The 25,661-nt window shown below is 32.8% G+C and overlaps 1 protein-coding gene across 5 annotated transcripts in view; it reads left to right on the forward strand.

Moving 5' to 3' along the window:
- Nucleotides 1-25,661, forward strand: part of AGMO (alkylglycerol monooxygenase) — a 303,863-nt gene that overhangs the window by 124,614 nt on the left and 153,588 nt on the right. For 4 of the 5 annotated variants that reach the window (XM_069461613.1, XM_069461609.1, XM_069461614.1 and 1 more), the window contains 2 exons: nt 1,876-1,971; nt 25,080-25,146. In XM_069461613.1, coding sequence (XP_069317714.1) covers nt 1,876-1,971; nt 25,080-25,146 — 163 coding nt within the window. The remainder of the gene's footprint in view (nt 1-1,875; nt 1,972-25,079; nt 25,147-25,661) is intronic. The other variant, XM_069461611.1, reaches the window with a different exon arrangement.

Consider the following 25,661-nt stretch of genomic DNA (forward strand, 5'->3'; position numbering starts at 1 on the left):
GATACATGTGAGTTATCTCCTGACCCTATATTTTATTTTTTATTATAAATGTGATTTTTTTAATTCATGGTGAGTTCATTTTTCCATTTATCTGGTTATCATTATATTTACTGATTTGTAAGATTTAGGACATTGTTTCATAAAATAAGTTTCTAGGAAATCTAATCCTGTACAGCACTTATTAAGAAATGTGAATCATAGCAGTGTAGTAAAGACTCTGAAAAGTCCTGTGTTGAAGAAACTTTACTTGATAACTCACTACTTCATGACATATTTGACAGTAGAAACACCATTGCCATAACGGCTGTTATTATCTCAAGGGACTGAATCTCCACACTTTGGGAAATTATAATGAACTATAAATATTCATCTGCTACACACAGTCTTTCCAAACAGAACTATTTGTTAGCATCCAAAGTAAGTTATTTTACATTTTTCTCACATCTCAAAGAGGAGATTCCCAAATACCCTTTAACCTAAAGGACTTATATATGGTCATATATGTTTTACAAATATTTGCTATGAACCTATTGTAAGATAATAGTTTTAATATATCACACAAAAAAAATCAAATCATAGTAACATAAATCTTTTGGAACAGAAACAATGGCTAGATTTTAAATGGTTTTCCCCTTCACCATTAATTCAAGAAAACCAAAACCTAGATAAGTATAAGAACTTTGTGAATATCACTGAGGGAGTCTATAGTAAAACTGTGGATTAAAAGTTGATCTCTTGAATAAGAGCCCAGTGTTCTTTTGTTGCTAGCTAATCTCATCTTTTTCTGAATAATCCATTTATGAATAATAAAACTGATCCTGTTTGTGATGACAGTTGACATTTTTCATGACTTGAAGTTTAGAAATAAAAACTAGAGAGCAATGCCCAATTTTAAATGCATAGTCATTACTAAACATCCTTGAAATGACATTTTGCCTAATTGAGAACCAAAGCTTTAAAATAACTTACAAATAAAATTATAATATTCAGAAGAAATGTTTTTAAACATCTGGTCTTAAAAATATGGACTCCGTGAAACTGGAAATATAAAGTGGAAGTCAGGCTCATTTTATTCTTAATTCTTCATTTGATAAAATGTTTTCTTCTAATATTAAACCACTCTTGAAGATTGAAGTCATTAGTAGGACACAGCAGATTATGCTTATAAGTTGATTCTAACTGGTTCCATGGTTCAATTATAACCATGGTGGTTTTTGGTTGTTTTGGTTGTTTTTCCGAGGTAGAGTCATTTCTGTCTATTAGGAAATATGGACCTTTAAAATTTTTTCCACTATGACACCACATCATACCTCCTTCCTTAATAATGTTGGAAAAATTAGGTGACATGATGCCCTCTATCAACCATATAAAAACAAATTTAAAAGAGAAAATAATAGTATTCTCTCTTTATATGAAGTTACTTTCTCTTATTACAATTTTATTTTATTGCTGAAAATGCCAGATAATAATACACAGTTTGGGAGCTGTCAAGAAATAGAGGCACATGCTCCTACATTTTTTGCGTAAAGAAAGTGAGTATTATATTTGTGTGTATATAAAAAACCTCTTTAATTCCAGGAAACAAGTCCAACATTTTCAAGATTAAGGAAATAACACACAACATATGATATTTTAAGTAGAAAATATTAAATGCAAAATAGAAGTCCAGTGAACTTAGCTCCAACTTGTCTGCAACTTTATCACCATGTGAAAAATTAATGTTGCAAAGTCAAACACGGCAATAAAATATACAAAATGAGGTATATTTGTTGAAAAAACATACACTTAGAATGTTGAACCATTAATAAAGCATTTATTAATATGTTGAGAAATCCTATATGCAGATTAATTTCTTTTAAAATATTTATCTTTCAGATTTTCTACACTCCCCTGGCCCTCTTCATACCACCTTCAGTATATGCTGTTCATCTTCAGTTCAATCTTCTCTACCAATTTTGGATCCATACAGAGGTAAATCTTTTCTTTTTTTCCTAAGTTTTCTACCTAAATAGCCTGAAGCAATGTCCTGGAAATCCACTAGAAGCTGATTTATTGTGTAAGAAAAATCTTTGTCTGCCTTTTTTAAGGAGAAACATCTGTTCATTTTTATTCCTTTTACTGAATATATATTGCAAAGTTTATAAGAAGCAATGAGGCCAGTTGGTCTCAATTAAATAAAACAATGTTTGAACTATTAAGTATCAAAACATATTAATACTATATTCAATACAATATCTTCCTGTATTATAGTTTATTGAACGTTACTTACCAAGAGATGTTGAAATTCATTTCAGTTTAGAGATAAAACTATATATTAATATATGTATGTGTTTGTGTATATATGAACTTAAAAAAGTCTTGAAAAAAATTCAATGTTTACAGAAATTATGAAAATAATTTTTGGTTGGAAAACATACTTTGATTTTATATTTTTGAAGTTGTTCAATATGTTGTTGGGGTTTTTTTCCCCCAGAAAAACGGACAAATATAATTTTGGGGTCTTCTGTGGCATCTCAAATTGTCAGACTTTAATGTTTCCAGATAGATCATTAAGCAACCAATTGGTTTATGAACTATTATACTGATTTTGTTGCTAAATATAAAAAATCCCAGACACAGCAAAATTCTTACTTATACTCATGAGTACCCTTTTAAGCATTTGGTATTTATCGGAAGCTTTTTGAAGTTACCGGAGGAAGCACGTTGACAGATGTTGCAACTGGTTGAACACCACCACAAATCACAGCTGCATTAGATGTGAAATCTTGATACAACAAAGTGCATTATTTCATTAATCTGCAGTATTTTCTGCTACTGATTTACTTGGAATAAAGAGACTGTTACCCTGACTTCGGACATATGTGGCATTATTTGAAGATCTGTCATGAAATAGTATTGTGTTTTATGATAGTTGACATGCATCGAACACTCAATACTACAACCATCGGAAAGAGTTGTTGAGGCCAGTTCTGACTTTAGAGGTCAGAGACCAAATTTGTTTAAATCAGTGGAGGGAAACTTTCTGATGATTTACATGGAGGGGTTAAAGGAGAATTACATTTTACAGCAGCTCCGCTCCAGGTCATACCACGTGTTAGGTCAGGTATTAGTCTGGATACAGAACAATAGTGCCTCAGTAACTTCTGCCTTTTCCTGTGTCCCTCTGAGAGTTCTATGAGCCAGGGCTTCAGTTCCACCTCAGGAAGTAAAGAGAAAGTGGTTGAGACTTACTCATTTTAAGCTCAGAACCTCCAGGTGGTGGCTTCATTTCCAGTTCAAAAGCAATCCTTAGAACCTCTCATTTGTGTTGTGCTTCATGCTTTTGAAAGTACTTTCCTATGTGTAGTTCCTATATGGGAGCTGCATGGGAAGGAATAACACACTTTCTAAAGTAATATGGTTTAGATGTGAGAATTTTAAATTATATTACTAGCTGTGAATACATTTCTGAGATGTTTCACAACGGTGCAATTAAGTTAGTTTATTACATACAGCATACTCCCATTTGTTTACGAATAAAAGAATTATTCAGGAAGGAGAGCTGAGAGACTGAGAACAGTGGCTGCTTCTGGAGAGAGGAGCAAATGGAATGAAGAACTGGAGTGGGGAGAAGATTTAACCATTTATTGAAAATTATTTTTATCATGTGTTTGTTCTACTTTCTCAATTAGAAGTTAATATGCAGATTATGAAGTAAAAAACAAAAATGAAAACAATGGCTTTTAGTTTAGAAAAATACCCACTTAATGTGTACCTATACTGTAAAATGTGTTAATCCATTTAAGCAGATTGTGTACTGTTTAATATCAGGCAAAATACTTGGATCTCCATTTACAGAAACAATTTGTGAGCTGTTGATATGACAATGTTGGCCAGAGAGCCCTGTATAATCCTGAATAGAGATTGATTCTTATGAGGAACAGTTATCATTATAACAGGAACCTGCTCTTAAGGAGATACTGATTTTATGAAAGTGAAGAAGATTCAGTTACCTCTAAATCAATCAGGTTAGGATGACAGGAAGGAAAAAAAATGTAAAATCATGTTTTTGAAAGATTGTATATGACAGAAAAAAAATCATAAAAAAGCTGAATAGTTTTTTGAGACTTTCTGTTTACTTTTAAGTTATTTTAATGAAGAAACAACAGGTCTATTCTCATCCCCTTTCATGAAAGTTACAGAACATTTGGCTTGAAACTGTACTGTCACTTAATTTTTGTGACCACATTTTTGTTTGTTTATTGTTCATTGATGTAAAGTATCTGCAGTACATATTCAGTTATATTCTTTTCTTGTGAATTTACTAAAGCCATTAAGAAAACTGTTTTATTTAATGAATGTTCTTAATCTAATAACTGGAATGCTATAAGTATTTTTTGAGATATTAGCTGTTTTGGGGGTGTTAGCTGAGTTTACACAGTATAGTAACAATAGTATCATTACCCATTACCTTTGATTTATCTTAAATTTACTATCATACTGTTTATGTATATATCATATGATATTCAAGTAGAGAAATGTTATAAAAGAAAAATAACTTAATTCTTTGATATTGAAGATTTGACCCATATAATTCAATAATTTTTATAGTACTAAACTGAAACCATTAGACAGACCATTATGACAATATTACAAATACAAGGAATAATCTCTTTATGCACTGCTATGGAGGACCTCCTAATAATCAAGGTACATAATGAGATATATGATAATATGTATATTATAAAGGGGGAAACTACTATATATTTTATCTGATCAGATATGCATAAAATATCCCTAGAGGGAAATATGGGTAGCCAACTGTTTTACTGTAGGGAGTGGTATATGGGATGGCTGAAAGATAAGGATTTCAGTGAGACATTAACATTAATTGTAACCATTTTAATGTGAGTGAAGAGAAATATCATTGCAGTATTATTTAACTAAGAACTAATGACGCTGGACAGCTTTTCATGTATTTATTGAATGTTGATATATTTGCTTTAATGAACTCTCTGTTCAGGTTCTTGTCTATTTTTTATTGGGTTGCTGGACTAATTGATTTGTTAATATTATTTATAGGCTGTGGGCCAGGTGTGGTGGCTCACGCCTGTAATCCTAGCACTCTGGGAGGCCCAGGCGGGAGGATCGCTCGAGGTCAGGAGTTTGCGACCAGCCTGAGCAAGAGTGAGACCCCGTCTCTACTAAAAAAATAGAAAGAAATTAGCTGGACAAATAAAAATATATAGAAAAAATTAACTGCGCATGCTGGCACATGCCTGTAGTCCCAGCTACTTGGAAGGCTGAGGCAGAAGAATTGTTTAAGCCCAGGAATTTTGAGGTTGCTGTGAGCTAGGCTGATGCCATGGTACTCTAGCCAGGGCAAAAGAGTGAGATTCTGTCTCAAAAAAAAAAAAAAAAAGAAGACTCTGGAGACTGGAGACAAGTCCTTTATCATATATATATGTATTTTAAAGTAGTTCCTTAACTTGTAGCATGTCCTTTTATTGTATTCCTGATGACTTTTGATGAGCAGAGATATTGAATTTTGAAAAATTTTTATGTTTTTACTTTATGGTTAGTTTTTAAAAATATTCTCTCTAAGGAATCTTTGATTATCACAAACTCTGAAAGACTTTCTGCTAGGATTTCTTTTGGATCCTTTAGTGTTTTAACTTTTACCTTTAGGCCTGTGATATACTTGAATTAACTTTTACATGTGGTATGCAGTAGGGATCAAGATGCCTTATTTCTATGCACGTAACCACTCATTATAGCACCATTTACTGTAGAGACTTTTTTTTTTAATCCATCAGATGTCCTTGGTGCTTTTGTTGAAAAGAAATTGGCCATGTATGGTTGGATCTATTTTAGACTTCTCACTTTCATTGATTTATCTGCCTTTCCTTATACCAATGCCTCATTGTCTATTATCTTTGATTAGAAGAAGAATTGCTTATACATTCTGTAAAATAATTTGCTTAATTTTCTCTAGATTTTTTTCTTGCACAATTTTGTGGTCTTTGAACAAGGACAGTGTTATTTCTTTCTTTCCTGTATTTATGTCATTCACTTATTTTTCTCTCCTTATTGCTCTGGCAAGGAGCTATAACACAAAATATAAGTGGTCAGAGGAAGACGTAAGCATCCTCCACTGGCTTGTTCTCTCTCTCTCTCTGTCTGTCTCTCTTTCTCACTCACCCCATGTGTGTGTGTGTGTGTGTGTGTGTGTGTGTGTGCTGGTGGTTGCTCTAGGAACTATATGCACATTCCTGTCACATTCTACCTTGAATTAATATAAATACTACCTATTATAAATGTAAGAATCTTACAGTATTATAATTCTTCTATGCCTCCTAACTTTTTAGCTAGTGTTCTTACATATGTTAATTTTTCATGTAATAAATCCCAAAATATTAATCTTATTATCCTAGATTTAATTAGTCAATTGTTTTTTTTTTAAAGAAATCAAGAAAATAAAAGAATGCATCTTATATATGTGCCCAGATATTTACCTTCTACTACTCTTCATTCTTTTCATTAATCCAAGTTTCCATCTAGTATTATTTCCTTTCAGTTTGAAGAACTTTAGCATCTTTTTTGTGCAGGTCTTTAGCAACAAATTCCTTTAGTTTTTATCTGTCTTAAGGTATCTTTATTTTTTCCTTCATTTTTGAAGGTTATTTTTTCTGGATATATAATTCTTAATTGGCATTTATTTATTTATTCTTTCAGTACTTTAAATGGGCTATCCAGTTGTCTTTAAACCTCAGTTTGTTCTAATATTTCAATTTTCATATCATTGTTATTCTGCATATAATGTGTCTTTTCACTCCTAGATGTTTCTAAATTTTGCTCTTCATTGTTGAATTTTAGTAGTTTGACTATGATGTGGCAATGTGGTTTTTTTGTAACATTAATCTTGATTAGGATTCACAACTATGTATTTTTTAAATCAAATGTCAGACGAAAAAGACCTGACCATGATTTCCTTAAACATTATTTCTGTCCCTTTCTATCTCCCCTATCCTCTAGGAACATCAATTGCATGCATGTTAGACTGCTTGATATTGCCTCAGAGATTAGTAATTCTCTGTTAATTTTTAACATTTTACTTTCTCTCTAATGCAGATCTGATAGCTTCTTTAACTTGTCTTCAAGTTTATTTACATTTTTACCTGCTCTCTATAATCTATTAAGCCCATTCAGCAGATTCTTACAGCAGATATTGTACCTTTAAGGTCTAGAATTTCAATTTTTTAATTTAGAAATAGTTTTCACTTCTCTGCTGAGATTCTCTGTCACTCATTTTGACTATCTTTTCCTTTATGTCTTAATTATAATAGTGATTTTAAAATTCTTGTCTGCTAATTCCAACATCTGGGTCATGTTTAGGTCTACTTCAATTGACTGTTTTTGTTTTGTTTTTTTTCCTTGATATCTATTTCATTTGTCTTTTCCTTTGTACATCTAGAAATATATTGTTAATATTACATGTTAATCTCTATGACAAAGTTGTTATAGATACTCTAGATTCTGTTATATTCCTATGACTGATCCTTATTTTTGTTTTGGGAGGCAGTGAAATAATTGGCTAACTAAAGCGTTTGTTTTTGGAGACTTTGATTTATACTTTGCTAGAACATGTGTTTTTGGAACTGTCAGTGATCTTTAATTTATGGCAAGGACTGTCCTTTTTCTGTATATGTAATGAAATGCCTGAAGTGTTTACAAAGCCCCTCTCACTTGGTGGGATTTGAACTCTAAATTCTCTCTTGCTAGCACCAGGCAGCAGTTGAAATCTGTGCTCAGCAATTTTTTAGCTTCCTTCCTGTCTTTTCGTAAGGTTCCTCAGTGTCTTGGTCTACGTATGGTCAATTTAAGAGTTATCCAAGGATATAGGGCAATTTGTATGTAGACATTGTAGCTCCCCTTCTTTAACTCCTTTCTTTCTGGGATTTCCCCTTTTCAACTTCCAGTGACTTTTACAGTCCCAAAATTTCATCTGTGACTCCTAACCGAATAAGACTGGCAATTTTTCTTTGGGCTTTATTCCCCTTCTTACAATCAGGGCATGCCTTGGGGCAGCCATTCTATTAGAATGTTACTGTGCCACCTATGTTCCTCAAATGCAAATACTCCCCATTTAGTGATCTAGTTGACAAGCTATGAGGAAAACAAATTCTTCTCATCAGCAATATTCTATATTCAAACAGCTGTCTGAATTAGACCTTTTGCCTGGGCATATATTTATGATAGACCTAAACAGTAAAAGTCAATAGAAATTAGGATATAGGAGAACTGTAGGGATGTAATGTGCAAAATTAGAGAGCATAAGAAATGTGTGGTAGAACTATGAAGCAATATAACCCAAAGGATAAAAGAAGCCAGAAATTTGCAGAAGCTGGCCAACATAGAGAAGAATAGAATAGAAACATGTTACTTTATTCCATCCAAAGCAATAGAGTAGTAGCAGCATGAGCAGAGACTTAGCCTATCTGACTTCTGTGAATACAATAAATAAAGTGTTCCGCTTATTGCCTTTTTGTATCCAGAATTAATTTTCACATAAGTCTGGGAGTATTTATCTATTATTCAAAATTGTATTCAGTCTGCTCAAGATCCAGTCATGTGTAAAGATTTAGTTTTCTTTTAAGTAAATATATCCATTTTATTCATCTTTTTAATAATACATCAAGAAAGAAAAAATACATAATATATGTGGTATGAATATTAAAACGATTACAGAGAAACATGTTTAGTTAATATCAAATTTCTGTAGCTGTTCTTTTGCCATTTGTGGAGGTGAGAAATGTATTGGAATTAATAAGATAGATGGCAAATTTTTTTCATTAACAAATTAAATATTTATTTTGTGTAAAGAAAGATGACACCCACAAAGATGTTCTCGAATATTTCACCTATTATTATTATAAAATCTTAAATATGAATATTGTAAGCACAGAATTAGTCATCTCAAGCTTTTTTTTTTTTTAAAAAAACAAGATGAATAATACCATTTTTAAAATATAAACTGTGTCCTTCTTTTTGTAGCTTTTGGGATTAAATTTCCTGAGTTTGAATCCTGACTTCATTTGTTACATTTGGAATAAATTGGTAATGAACTTGAGCAGATTTTTTTACCTTGTTGTGCCTCAGTTTTCTCTCATATAAAATGAGGATAATAACGATACATAGTATCTTAGTCCATTTCCTGCTACTATAGCAGAATACCATAGACCTTGTAATTTACAAAAAATAGAAATTTATTTAACCCAGTTTTAGAGGCTGGAATTCTAAGATCAAGGTGCTGGCATCTAGTGAGGGCTTTCATGCTATGTTATAACATAGTGGAAGGGCAAGTGAGCATACAAGGCAGGGAGCAAATAAAAGCCAAATTTATCCTTTTATTGGGAGTCCGCTCCAAATATAATTAACTCACTTCCCACTTGAGCAATAACCACATTAATCCATTCACGAGGGCAGAGCCCTCACCACCTAATCACCTCTTAAAGATCACATCTATTAACACTGTCACAGTGGCAATTACGTTACATCATGAGTTCTGGAGGGGTCATTCAAACCATAGTGTATACGTTGTTGTGAGGATTAAAAAAGATAGTTCATGTTCTAAACTAACAATGAAAACCTTACTTGACACATTAACAGTGCTAAAAATTGTTTTCAGTATTACTTGTTATCTTTTTTGTAATGTCAATTCTTATTTCACTGCATGTCACTTACTAACCATTAGCCATCATTATAATAATTCATGTACATTTTGTGACATAATTTAATGCAATTCATATTTTGTCTAATATTATTATTATGAATAAATGCAAATGAATTTGAAACTTAAGGAAATAATGCATAACTTACTTTAGAACAAAATGCATTAATTATAAGAGTTTGGAATTATAATCATTATAATCATGGAGTCATTCGAGTTTTTTTGTTATATTTTCATTTTTTCTGATTCAGAAACATACATATATTATTTAATTCTCCAGGTTTAAGACTTTTTTAAAATATTTCAATTATTACATTCTACAGACATTTATAGCCTGTTCTATTACATTCCTAGAATTGCATGTAGTAAAAAGGTCAAAAAAGGATTAAATACTAGCACAATGGGTACAATTTTCTGGATGAAGAAAAAATTGCTAACTTTGAAGGTTATATTTAAGAGAAAAAAAGGACTGGAGTTTAGGAGAACAGTTACAGTTATCTCAGGTCAAGAATTTTCAGTTACTTATAGCTGTGATTGGATGTTCCAAGGAAAATTTAATGAGCTATCATTTTATTTATTTGTCTATTTATTTTATTTTTTGTGTTATATATTTATCCACCACTCAATATTTTTCAGTACATTTTTAAACATTTTAAACAAATATTACATCTTCATAACAACTTTTTGGAATAAATTGGTAATTTTATTACCTTCAGTGAAATATACTAAGTAACTTCCCCTGGATCACATGATAAGTGTCAAACCTAAGGTTTGTACAAAGTAGTCAGGCTCCATATTCTTTGCTCTCATCTACTACACAATGCAATTCCCCTCTAGATGGGCCATTTCTGACCTTAATGTTATAATAAAATAGCCACCTTGTATTAAGCATACAATATGTGCCAAGAAATATTTTTTTTTTACTTAATTCCCACAAAATAATTTGAATCACTAAAAACTAATTAAATTTTTACAGATTATAACAATTGGACATAAGTTCAAGTGACTTCAGTAAGGGAGCTTTATTTTAAGGGTGGATTCAGAAGTACATGATAGGAAGCCATTCTAGAAATTTAATAGACTGTTTCAGAAAATTAAAATTTTTATATTCACCAAGCAAACACCTTTCCTTTTAAAGCTAAGAATATCGAAACTCTATGATTTATATAAGGTAACACAGCTGGCTTCAGAGATGAATTTTGGCCATTATGCACTTGTCATACTTTTCAAAAAAATGTATTATGTTTATCCAGTTATGACTCAGTATACCATGGCAGATGCAGCATAGTTCATAAAGAAGTGGTATGGTAGAGAGAAAAGATCAAGGCCATTGGTTAAGGCAGAGCTCAGCTGTAGTCTTGCCTGTACCAAATAACTGTGTGGCCTTTATCTACATCTATTAGCCCCATCTTAAATCTTACCTATTCTCAGAGGTCAGTCCTCCTAAAAATACTTTGCTTACTGAATAAAGTCTAAATTTTTTGCATTTTGTGTTCCTAGTGCAATGCCTTCCAACTACATCTCCAGTTCTATGTCCCATTACTTTCCATTTTGTGCAATTCAGTTGAACTGGACTATATTCCATTTCCCAAATGTATCTGATATCTAATCTGTGCAGTTTCTCTCCTTTTCGTATTTTTATGTTATTATTCTATACATTATTCAAAGCCCAACTCAAATTTCCCCTTCTCCATGAAGTGTTTCCCCTGTTAAGAGCAAACCTTAGATAGCTCAGACCATGTGTCAGTCACTGTGCTAACTATTTTACGTGTATTTACTTATTTAGTTATCAGAAAACCCTATTGTGCCCATTCAAAATGAGGAAACTAAAGTATTAATATATGGAGGTTATGTAACTTGCCAAATGTTGTTGCAGCTTAATTAGGAAAAGATCTCTGATTTCAAGCCTAACAAACAATTCTCACTTCTTTCTCCCTCTGAAATCCTATATCATTGATTTTGCATCTCTTAGAGCTAGGGTGTCCATATGTCCCAGTTTACTGGGAGCAGCCAAGCAAATATATGTCTATTTTTCTAGCATAATTGTTAATAGCACACCTTTTAACTCTTTAAACCATTCATATACACTCTTTGAATTTTCCTTCTAAATATTTTTAACTCCTCTTACCCTTTCCTTTTTTATTGCCCCAACTTAATTTATGCTTCTTCATCAATTACACAGGTGGTTACAACAGGATTCTATTTTTTCTACTGCTACAAACTCTTTTCTTTCCTATATATTTTCATAAAACTGTGATGATCATTATAGAGCCCAAATAATATTAGGGTACTCCCAAAATGAGAACAAAGAAATTCTTAAATGGCTCTCTATTGCCTCCAACATCAATAACCTTAAATTCATGAATTTAGGGCTCTTAAAATATGACCCTTCCTTACCACTCCCATCCCATCCCATCAGTCAGCCAGGCCAGCCAAACCTCACTGCTATTTGCTCCCTAAGCAGATGAAACACTTGGGTGTTCCTTGGATTGCACATGTTCTGTCTGTGATGCCCTTTTTCCAAACATTCTTCATAATGCAACCCAATTACCACTTCCTTTGGAATGTCTTTCTTTCATTTCCTAGTTGGAGTTAAGTGCACTTTTCTTTACACTTCTGTGTTTATTTCTCTTTCCACATTCGTAGTTAAGGGTTAAGAGCATGAGCTCTGTTGGAGGACATAAAGGACACAGCACATCAGTTATGGCATATGGGAAGCATCCAATTAATAATAGTGAAATTTAACACTTATACCACTGTATTGTATTTGTTGTTTCACTCTCTCTCACATTCTTCTCTGTGTTCCTTGATAGCAAAAAAATGTCTCTCATCTATTATGTGAGTATATGTCCATGTGTATGTACATATATTACATACATACATATACATGTAAATTTTAATGAACATAATTGTTCACAAAACAATAGCTATAGATAATTATTTTTAGTGTTAAAATTAATACAACATTGTTATGTATCTATGTTTATATATTTGTAATTACATTTATATATGAAATATACTTATGCCATATCTTTCCTAGTATAGTTTAAGTTTTTGAGGGTTATAAGCACATACCTTTTGGTATTTTAGGGAATTTGGAGAGAGAAGAAAATTATATTTCAAATTATGTGGTTTTGAGAAATACTTTAACAAAAATCAAATTTTATATTATTTTTAAGTCAGTATTAAGTGTTTATTCTAACAGTACTTAATCAAATGAACCTTTTGTTCTTGAAATAAGTTGGGGCATTTCATACATTCTTGCCACCCTTGCTCCCTTTTACTTCTCCCTGACTTTCTGTCTTCATTTCTATTTTCTTAATAGCTTTTTTCTTTAAAATTTAATTTACTTCAACATTTTCATGTCACTAAGAAATTGCTTATTTATTCTAGAGCTTGAATACTAAATTCTCTTAAGGATTTAAGTTTAATATTTCCAATGTTTTATTTAATATATTCTTAGAAATATTTGACACCACCGTGAATCAACATATCTAAAATGTGTTTCATTATGCCATCTACCTTACATCAGCTACTCTCCTTCTTCACTTCCATTTCTTTAAAGTCAACATCAAGATCATCAGATTTTGGTGTCACTTTTTGCTCCTTGATCTTTCTTGGAGCCCATCTTTAATGAAATCCCTATATATTTCTAGTTCTTTCTGAAAATAATCTTTCCTTCTATGCTAGTTACTTTTTCAGAGAATTCACCCCATCCTCTTTAACCAAATGTGATATATATATAACACATATGTTATATATATGTGTGTTTTATATTATATATGTGTTATATATGTATAATATTATATGTGTTTTATATATATATATATTTTTTTTTTCTGCAAGAAAAAGAGACCATTTGAGTCTTCTGACCTGAATTTTCACTTTTTGGCACTAACATTTTGAGGATCACATCCTCCTTTGAGAATCTGCTGGGTTGCAGTGCCTCCTTGCCAAAGGGGAAAAAAAAAAAAAATTTCCAGAGTTTTTATTGACATTCTTGAAGTTCCCCCATGGAGTGTCTAAAAATTTATTAATCTCTATTTAAAAATGTCTGTTGTGAAAGGATTGGAATTTGAGATCTCAGACACAAGGGATATGATAGGAATGTATTTACCAGAATCGAAGAGGAGGACATTTCAGGGACAAGGGAGCAAAATGACATAAAGGGTAAGAGTGTACATTTTGTAATAATAAAGAAATCTGACCTGTCTTAGCTCCATTAGAAGTTTGCCTGCCTTATTTACTGGTATATTCCCAGCATCTAAGAGTACTTACATAGTAGGAGCTCAAGAACTGTTTGTTGAAAGAATGGATATGGATATTTACTAAACTTATTTAAATGCTCTGTCTTTGCTTCCTAACATGTTAAGTGAAGGTAATCATACTTATCCTACCTATTAAGAGTGCTATGAGGATTAACAAAATAACATATAACATTCATAATCTGGAACAAAATATGTTTTCAAAGAATGGTATTTATTATGAAAAAGCCAAACTATTACATATTGGAATTCATACATAAAGTCAGAGCTAGAATTGAAGCAACTGTAATTGTTGTGTGTCACCTGCGTGCATCATAATTATCTGAGTGTGTACTCAAGATATACGAGTGTCCCCTTTCCAAGAACCACAGAATCTAAATCTCTGGTGAGTGAGGGTAGGGATCTGTATTTTGAACAAGCATCTGACTAAATGCTGACGTCGTGAAGTTTTAGCACCATGAATATGGGAGTTGACAATAAACTTCTCGAGAAAAAGGTCTATATTTTATTCACCTTAGTTTTTCCAATGTCTTAAACTTAGGTGACCATCAGCAAACACCTTTTTTAATTAATGAAAGAAAAGATTATGTTAACTAGATTCTCTACAATATGTATGTGTATTGGCAAGGGGCAGAGGGAGAGGCAGGAAGAAAGCCCTCATAGCAAACACTTGGATCAGAAAGAATGTATTCATCAGGAAAAAAAAAAAAAATCCTGAAGGGACATGGGAAAGGGATGTGCTTTGGTACAACGGCTTGTCCTTATGAGAAAGTTTTGCAAATGAAAATGACAGGGAAAATGAACTTATGACATTTTGTCCTTGTGGATTTTTTTTATTTATTTCAAAGTATTACAGGGTACAAATAATTTTGGTTACATGAATCACTTTTATAATGCTTAAGTCATAGTTATAAGAGTGCCAGTCATCCAGATATTGTTTATTGTACCCGTTAGGTAGGTTTTTGCCAGTCCCTCCCTTTCCCCTACCCCAGTTGATTTCCATTGAGTTTTACTTGGCTCTATGCACATGTTTGCTCATTGGTTAATTCCAATTTAGTGGTGAGTACATGTGGTGTTTGTTTTTCCATTCTTTAGATATTTCACTTAGGAATGGTCTCCAGTTCCATTCAAATTGCTGCAAAAGGCATTAACTCATCCTTTTTATGGCTGAGTAGTACTCCATGGTATACATATACCACATTTTGTTAATCCATTCATGAATTGATGAGCACTTGGATTGTTTCCACATTTTTGTTCTCGTGGATTCTAATCTACTGATTGAGAATTTATTCTATAATAGTTGACTTTAAAATATTATTATCTGAAAATATTTTTAACAGACCAAAATTTGCAATGAGTTACAATAAAGAGACTTGACATTTGAGAATGGAAGCTGAAGTGTAGATTCATTGGATTCATATTTGTTTGGTTTAGTAAAGTATCTGATTCTTAGACCATGCCAGGCACACAGTTGATAATCAATTAACATTTGTTTACTAATGAATGTAGAGGTCATACCTGCAATTAGGAATATGATCATAATGGCAGTCACAATATAGTGAGTTTTAGAGTGAGTCAAAAGTTTGGAGTATGTATTATAAGACTGCTTAAATTGGAGCTTTGAATATGGACCGCTTAACCTTTTAGTTTATCAGTTGACTTCATTTAACATAGTATTTCTATTACTTATAATATTATTCCATTTCTCAATGGATGCCCAAACTTGTAAATATAAAATGGTGTTACATAAAAATAAAGTTGTATGTGGTTAAGTTTACGAGTATATCCAGTTTTCCTTCTGTCAATTTAATTGGTGTTGTTAAAAAAAAAAAAAAAAAGAAACATCACTTGGAATCCACCTCCCTTTGAAGGCACATGTTTAGCAGTTACTTTTATTCATTTTTCCAAAGAGAAACCAAAAGGGTTATTCAAAAGGTAAGGTGAAACAAATTCAAATAAATTGCTAATTTGTCCAGCTCTTGTCCTCTTGTTTGAGCAATAATGCAATCATAAGTGACAACAATCAGCCTTCAAGATAATTTATTATAAACTCAGTCTTTTAAAACTTTTGTTTATTGTATAAACATGGCCCAGTCCTATTCTCTTTTAAAACTAAGCCTTTAACTCTTTAACCCTATGGTGTGGATTCATCAGAAATTTACTCCCTGTGAGGCTCTTTATGATCCTAACAGTCCTGATGCCTCCAGATTGTTTTATTTCCAAACTATAAATATTGTTTTTTCACTCCTTAGTGTGGAAATTCAGCTACCTCCGTATTACATGCTTACTGAAGTAGAAAACTGCTTAATCAGATAGGAAAACATTTGGCTGTGAATAAATCAGCATTGGTCGAGCATTTCAAAGTGTGAAACTAGGCAGACAAGCACATATCCTAAGAGCTCTACTTTCTCTTGCTTCCCTGTAGAGAAATCAGAGGCTAATATGGCCGCCACTGCCATCTGTCTAAATACTTGAGTGGCTTGTCTTGAATTAACACAGCAGAACTAGTGGAAGATGTAATTAAGATTTTATTTTTACATTTCATCACCAGATGCTCCATAATATAAATTTATCCATGAATGTTCAGATTGATTAAGCTTTTCACAAAGAAAACAATCAGTGTTTAAAGATCAATTTAGAACTAGAGTGAAACTATTTTAATATATTGACTTATAATGTTCACGGATTTTATCCTTTTTCTAAAACTTCAAATGAGATTTGTCATAGATTTTATTGATAGTTAAAAGCATATTTTTAAATATATTCAAATAATAAAAGCTAACATGTCACTCACTCTACCTTTAAGTAATAGTTAAATTACCTGATATTAAACTGTAATTTCCATTGTTTAACTCTGTGACCTTTCAAAATATCTTAGCATAGTACCTTATACTTAATAAATACCCATAGAATACATTATTTCAATTTTCATGTAATCAGTTGAAGAAGTTTATGATCAAGGGCTAATTCTCTACAGTTCTTTCCAGAAACAATCAATGGGGCTATTTGCAAAGCCTTACTATAGAGAGCTAAATAAAAGCATACGTCTGTACTAAAGGTAATTTTCAGCTTGAAACTTGGAAAGGAAACACAATTTACTTCTTAACAGATAATTCTTGTGCCAATTATAAATTCAAATTTATCACAGATTCAAACCTTTCTACTGTGCAATAGTAACTGAAAAAAAAAATGAATGATTTTTTTTTTCCTATCAGTAACTAGAGTAAACAAAATTATATGAAAAGGTAACTTTTTTAAAAAACTTTTTTTTCTGGAATCATTTTACTTTTTCATTGAAGAGTCCACTGGACTGTAAATAAAGTCTTTCCAGTGCTTAAGTATTACTTTAAATCCTTGGAAATTCAATAAATGTTTGCAGAATAAATGGAATGGCTGACAAGACACTTCTTGTTCTATTGATTATGCAGATAGCTTTTAAGAAGAGATTCTGATAAGGATTTATATATACAGGATTTAATGCTCTGAAACAGATTATTTCCAGTGCTTATAGAAAACCCTTATTTGTAGTTTGGTACTTAAAAGAGTAGTTGTTTGGCATTTAAACATATACTTAATATTTAATGTATGTGATAAATGTATTCAATAAGGGTAAATATATGCATGTGCATGAATATTTGTGCCCTTTAGAATTTTTATCTGTAAATGAGACTAAGAATGGGAATATATATTATTGAAAGAATATAGAAATATTTATTACTCACTTTTCAAACTGATATGGATGAGCCTGGAGTTAATTATAAAGATCTCTTCAAATAAAAGATTCTCTATGTTTTTATAAATACACACAAATACTTTTTTTTTAGCTCGATAGAGAGATAGATCATTGAAAGAATAAAAGAACCAAAAAGGAATAGGGAGAGAGAAAAAAAAGAAAGAGGAGGATGAGGAGGAGGAGAAGAAGAAAGGTAAGAAGGAAGAAAATTGGCCAGGGAAAGCCAAATAATCATGATATAAATATTCATTTAATTTTAGTTTGGGCTTGCACTGAATCTTGTTACTACTTTATCTGAAAATTAATTTTTGAAAAGTTTTGCCATTTCAAACTGCACATCAAGCATATTCTCAGTTAAATCAAACTTGACAATGATTTTTATATGATATGATAAAAGTATGAGGGGCTGGCCTAGTATTTCCCTTAAATACCAGCCGCACTGAAACAAAGAGGCCCACAGTGGTATGGGCCCCTCTGGCATCAATCACAGATGATGCTGTAAAGAAAAGTCTCAACTAGTTACAGTCAATGTTTGTCACTCTAACGTATGCTCATCTGAATGCAGGCATTTTTCCTACTATGAAGATTTCATTTCACGTCTCCCCCAACCTAGTCACTCCTCGGCATTTATCATATTGTTTGCACATTCATGTTTATAATGAGGATTCTGTAAAACACATGCTTTTTAGGACACATTTTCCCTATTATGATTTTTCCCTCTCAGGAAGCATAAATATTTGTAAGCATCTCTCTGTAAGTATCTGTAAGCATTTGGAAATAACTTCACAATTAACTATGGGCCCATGCCTTCCTTTCTGGAAAGTAAGTAGTTATAAATATTTCTATGGCCTTTCAATGATATATTGTAGTACTTTTAGTATCCATGGAGAAGCTGAATTATAGTAATATGTGACATTCCCAACATTCTTCTAAAATTTGACAATAGAATAGAATTAAGAGTTTTGTTATTAGATTCAGAACGCCTCTCCTCCAACTTCAATAGTCAGAATGAGGTGAGAGGAGGCAATTTTCCAAGCAATTCAAACAAACAAAATAATTTGTTTTGAATTAACTGAATACTTCTGTTGAGCAAGTCTTGTTTTCCAACTTGATCACCAGTTAATTACTCCTGTGCTTTTAAGTGAGCTACAGAAATATTAATATATCTAGTCAGTGTTCCCCAATCAAAAGATAAGTATACAATATGTAGAATGGAATAATAAGTTAATTGTATAAAAAACAAATTTAGGCAGGATATTTATTTAGAGTATTTATTTTGATGTTTTATTAGAGTTCAACTTTAAAAGATTTTTCAGTTTAAATTGGAAAGACCTATAGAGTTGTTTTTTAGATAATGTAGGGTAGTCAGAAAACTCCTGAGAACTGTATCCTGGAAAAAATTGTAATCAGTTTTTAGTAGACATTTAATTAATTGATTTGCCACATGCACCTAGTTTATCAATTTCCATAGCAAAAGCATTCTAGACTGGTCGCCCAGACACAATGGCAGCTTCTTAACCTTTTAGGTCTCTATCTCATTCAACTCACAGTGTGAGTGCAGGGCAAGGGAGGTCATAAGAACTCTCAAAAGAAATTAAGAATCACTTGGTGATACAGAAAGTGTCTTTTCTCTCTTTCTCCTTTCATTGAAACTGAAGCCCTCGTGAAACTGTACTTAGAGAATGTAAAAATAATTTATGATATTCACCTGCCAGTGATCACCAGAATTCAAATATCTCATCATCCAATCTCATAATTCCTTGCTCTGTGATTTTCTGGGTTTTTTAAATTCATTCATTTTAGCTATTTATTTTAATTTTCCCAACTCACTTAATCAAAGATCATGCTTGCACTTACATTCCTGGCTTTAAACTCCAAAGCCTCCAGATTCATGTTTTGCCTCCGGCTTTGAGAATGACCACCAGGCTCATTCCCTAAAGCGCCACTCCCCCAACTCCCAGATTAGAAATCAGAAATCATGCAGAGTCCTGAACTGCAAAGGATCAGAGCATAGAAAGCCACCCATACCCATAAAGCAGAATTCCTCAACTTTGACACTACTGAAAATTTTGGACCAGATCACTGTTATTGTGGGGGCTTGTCCTGTGCATTATAGAATATTTAGCAGCACTAAACCCACTACTCTCTAGATGCCAGTAGCACTTCCCCTAGTTGTGACAACTAAAATTATCTCCAAAATTGCCTGGAGGGGGGTAATTTGAGGACCATTGCTATAAAGGCACAAGAATGTGAGAGTGGTAAGGTGTATTTTTCTATTTATTAATAATATAATCTTGTTGAGCAATCACCATGTGTAAGCAATGTTGTGTGTGCCATGAGAAACATAAAAAAGGGTAGGGCACTGTTTCTACCCTAATGAAACTTGCAATATAGTATGGGGAATGAACACAAACAACTAAGACCCAAAACAGGAAGACATGAGATTAATGATATCTCAATAATGCATTCAGAGAAAGGAAAAGAAAACTTTCATTGGAAAAATAATTAAGAGTGCTTAGATAATGTGATATTTAGGTATGTATTAAAGGAAAGGCAGAATTCTAATAAGCCAAGATGGAAGATTAAGGTCTCAGAGACAGAAGAAAGAAAACATTGGAAATCACGCTGGAGAAAGAGTACAAACAGCTTTGAGTTCCAAAAATTTTGTGTATTATTTAGTTCATTCGGAGGAGCATTTTATTTGACTTCATTTTATTTTTGATGAGGGGAAATGACATGATGAGATGATGACAGAGTCTTATGGTTCCTGTTCTCTTGCTTTTGTATTTAATTCTTCTTCCGCACATCCATCAGAGATTGTGGAGGGAGAAATGAGGAGTTTGTGATAATTCCAGCAAATTATCCAGAGCACTTCTGTTGGATTAAAGTTAATCAGTGGAATTCATGGACCATTTCAAAACTGTTATTTTTATTATTTATATATTAATAACTTGTTACTATACAAATAAAATAGCTTAAGAAATGATATCTGGGAAATTTAACAATTTTAAGAAATGGGCAGAAAAAATGCTTAAGTTTTTATTTGTGTAGTTTAGTTGGAGAAATTAGCACTCAAGTTTTTTTTTTTTTATTTCACCATATTACAGAGGTACAAATGTTTAGGTTACATATATTGCCTTTGCCCCATCCAAGTCAGAGCTTCAAGGATGTCCATTCCCCAGATGGTACACACCCATTAGGTGTGAATATACCCATCTCCTCCATCCCCTCCCACCTGCCCAACACTCGATGAATGTTACTACTATATGTGCACTTAAGTGTTGATCAGTAGTCAGTTAATACTAATTGGATGGTGACTACATATGGTGCCTGTATGTCCATTCTTGTGATACTTCACCTCATAGAATGTGTTCCAGCTCTATCAAGGATAATACAAGAGGTGCTAGATCACCATTGTTTTTGTGGCTGAGTAGAACTCCACGGTACACATATAGCACATTTTATTAATCCACCAATGTATTGATGGGCACTTGGGTTGTTTCCACATCTTTGCAACTGTGAATTGTGCTGCTATAAACATTCGAGTGCAGATGTCTTTTTCATAGAATGCCTTCAAGTTTTAATGATATGGAAACTAACACAATATAAATAAGAAAGGCAAAGGAAATAATCTAAAATCATATGTGTTTACGACTTTGGTTCTTAACCTTTGGGTATTTTATGTTTCCATCTGAGTGTATGATGAAAATGGTAAAATTTCTCCCCAGAAAAATATCATAGGGCTATATTCATAAAATTTGGTCTAAAACTTAGGGCTTACCTGACCTTCTGGAAACTATGGCCTTTCTAGACATCTATGCTCCTCGATTATAAAACCCTAACAAAAATTGCAGGATCCAAGACTTAGAGTGTTGCTTCAGAGACCTAAGAAACATCAGAAGTGCACAGGATACCAAGAGGGGCAGTTTAGAAGCTGAAATCCCTGGGCTCCTAATAAATACCTAGAATCATTTTAACTGATAAGTAGTGAAAAAGATTTCATTATCATTTTCTATTAAAGTTCTAAAACTTTAAACTACTTTTATTTCATAGGAATTTCACTATGTCTTAACAGCAATATGATAGAAAAATAGAAAAATTCCTGAGCTGAAACTGAAAGGCTTTAGGGCTTATTCCAAGCTGTTTAAATTTGGATAGTAATTTAATCTCTCGGTTTAATGTTGTTTTTTTTTTTTTTATAATAGAGTATTGGACTATTTTATATTAAAGCCCTCCATATGTTCTAAAATTCCATAATTTAAATGAACTCATTTAAATCTAAAAAATTAATACAAGTAAATAACTTCTAAAAATGGGAATAGCTGCAATTATTCCCAGAGTAACATATTTTCAGGAAGTGATTCAAAGCTAGATGTGGTTGAATTGCTAAATGGCTGCATTTGCAAAAGTGGGCGATAATTAAGTCGTTACGCTCAACCCTTACTAAATATTAATGAATTCTCCATGACTTTGAATCAAAAGGGTTTTCTCCATGAGAGATTCTGACTGGGCTGTGGGAACAGTGAATCATCTCCCACTCGGAGGTGGTCTTCCCCAGCTCCAACGTACTCAGACACACCACCAGGAAATTTATCTGTGGTTGACTATGTTGTACTTGGCTTTTAACCCTCCTCCCTTCCCCCCAACAAAAGGAACTTTCAATATTGATATCACCATGCTTTAGTCTGCAGGAGCAAAAGATTTTCTCTGAGGAAAAGAGTTTGACATTAAAAAAATAACGCACTCAGCCAAGGTTCCAGTCATCTGAATGCACTCACCATTTGTGTGGCTTTAAATCTGGCTGCACACATGCCAGGACCAAGGATCAGAAATGCATGTGGGTAGCAGAAGCCGGTCAGTGTAGTCTCTTCCACTCCTTTTTGTTGTTGGTTTTTGTAACACATGTTAGGCAGCAAAGAGACAAACAAGGATAAAATGGTTTTCTCCTTTCCCATCTGGTTCTCTGCCAGAGATACATAGCCCAACCAATGCACTGGATTTCAATATTCTGACTGCTGGGGAACCCTACTCTGTTGTTCTCTGTTCTTCACCATTCTTCCTCTTAAAAAAAAAAAAAATCCCACCAATTATAAAGAAACATAGTCCAATAAAATACAGGATTATTTCTAGATAATTCCTTCCCAATTCCTGTTCATTAATACTATATTTGTGCGATAACACCTTTGGTGCCTTATTTCATAGGAATGTAGTTTGAAATAAGAGCTATATATTCACAGTATTTTGAACTCCTAAAATTAAAAATAAAGATAGTTTTTGGTGTGCAGATGAGCTCTGTTCTATGAATTAATTGAAAGTTCTGTTGTTTGGAGTTCAGAATACATTTTTCATAGAAATAACTTTAAAAATGGTGGATAGGACTACAGGTTAGGAGAAAGAGAGAGAGAAAGGGATGGAGGGAGGGAAACCTAAATTAACATACAGCACATAATATCACACATTCTTTTGCATGCAGATGTTTCTGTCCATCACTTAATAGAAACTAAGAATCCCTTAGACGCTGGACAGCAGGGAAGGGAGAAAGGACTATCTCTTTCAGGTGTGTAAACCATGTGTCTAATAGGGAGATGACCATGGCACCTGTCCTATGGAGGGATGCAGCCTTGCTATGTGGCAACTTTGCTGCAGCTTTCATTTCAAGAGGGTACTGGATGCCACAAGCTGAGGATAGTGTGGCCACCTCAGCTGTTTGTATTTACAGGGCAGGTATAAATTGAGTGTTTTAATGTCAGAGATAGCCAAAACATAATTAAAACCTGCTAGATAATGATTTTTAATGTAGAAGTATGCTTGGGACTTTGGAGATCTATAAATATTTTCAACTGCCTTAGTAAGCATTACTGTACATGACTAGCAATTTATTTTATTTAATTTTTATATTAAAATATTCAAATATTCAGAGAAGTAGAGGGAATAACAATGAATTGACATATCTTCATCACTTTGATTAAAAAAATCAGGATTTTGATTTACTTGCATTAGCTATCCCTTTTTTTCACTGCCGAAGTATTTTGTAGCAAAACCTAGCTCTCCTGTCATGTATACTTCACTATTACTATTCTAAAAAACAGTCACATTTTCTTATACAATGACAACGCCGTTTTAACTCCCAATAAAAACAGTATTAAGCAGTTTCATCTCCTTATGTTTTTTTTCCCCTCCCATAGCACCAACTTGTTATCAAATTCACAATTGTCAGTGGGTATTTTTTCCATTAAATATCATTTAACTCATTCCTTGATTCCACATATGCCCTCTAAAAGGAAGTTAACTGCAAAAGTGAGTTATTTCTTAAAATGTTATAACAGTGTATTGATTTTGTCATTGGTAGGCTCTAACAAATCTGTTTAGATTGTGATTAGAAGAAAATAAAACTTCCTATTATTGGCCATGATAGATGGAAGAATGAATAATATATTTGAGGGTAAAAATTTTCCCAAATTACCCAATATTATTCATACAACATAATAAATATCTTACACATGGGCTGCTGTGCTTTTTTATGACACCTACCTGGTTTCTATTGTCTTTAGAATTTGCAGATTCTGGAATAGGGGATTCTTACTGAGAAATGTTGAGAGAGACAATTAAAAAAAAGTTAGGAACCAGATTTCAAAGTAACGTTAATGGCAAAAAAAGGCCCCTTTACATATTTGACTTTGAATTGTGCCTTTAAGATGGAATGGTAGATGGTGCATCTACAGGTCAGAGGTCATGTAGGATTCTATTTGAATAAGTGGGCTCTCCCTACTACAGTAGATACCTGTTGCAATAGTAAGTTGTTGCTACATGGCTGATTACAGGGTGAAACCAACGCCAGAAAACTCACATAACACAGTGTTTTCCCTCCTATAGTTATGCTCTGCTAACATAAATAATCAAAGCTATAGTTGAAAGGCAAAAACATAAAACAACATGAAACCTGAGAGAAGTGTCTCTTGGCGGCAGGGGTATGCATGTTATTATAAATACAGTAACATTCCTAATCCTCAGAACAACATTATTATGTAGATACTGTTATTATTTCCATTTTAAAGATGAGGAAACTGAATTATAAAAAGCTTAAATCATTTCCCCTATATGACATAGTAATAAATGGAGGATCTGGGAACTGAACCAAGGCAGTCTAGCTCTTAAACCATGCTACTGTACTGCCTCTCAGAATAGAGTTATGGGATTATTATTGGCTTTATATGAGTTCCAGGTAGTAGACAAATTTCTTCCTACTCTCTGATGCCAACCCTGAAACTTGCAATAGCTCTTAAATCATGTGTATTTCTAACGTGCGTATTTATATACTATATGTGCATTTAACGATAACTATGTGTATCAATATTCCTTTTGTTTGAAACAGGTCATCACTAACCTTGGTTTTTTGGAACTGATTCTTAATACTCCTAGCCATCATAGGGTTCATCATGGTAAGAAAGTTCTATTTCTTCTTTCTTTCCATCTTCATATCTTTAAAAATTATATTATTTAATATTATGTTGCCTTACTTCATCACAATAACCTAATATAGCCAGCATACATTGTACAAATAGATATAGTTTCTTTTGTATTTCCTCTTATATAAGCCTCATCTCCAAAGCATGCACTGGGTGGTGGGATTTTCTATCTAGACTTTTGGATTTTCCTCTCTACCTAGATGGTAGGTCAGTTGGATTGGAAAAATGAGTGAATCAGCTGAGGAGATATACATTTTATGTTTGGAAGGAGTCTATTGAATACTACTCCTTGACCCAGTGCTGAGGGTTGTTCCTATCTACAAGACAGAGAGTCCTTGGTCTTGGAAACTATTGGTGTTTAAGGAGACCCTAATAAACAGCATTTCACTTTCCTGCCAGATTTCTATGAAGAACTGTGAGAAAAAGCATACATATAGTTTGAAGGAAACCTTGTTCCTTATTTTTATTTTTTGAAACATTATTTTTCA

Source organism: Eulemur rufifrons, chromosome 29 (assembly GCF_041146395.1).
Source record: "Eulemur rufifrons isolate Redbay chromosome 29, OSU_ERuf_1, whole genome shotgun sequence".
Lineage (NCBI taxonomy): Eukaryota > Metazoa > Chordata > Mammalia > Primates > Lemuridae > Eulemur > Eulemur rufifrons.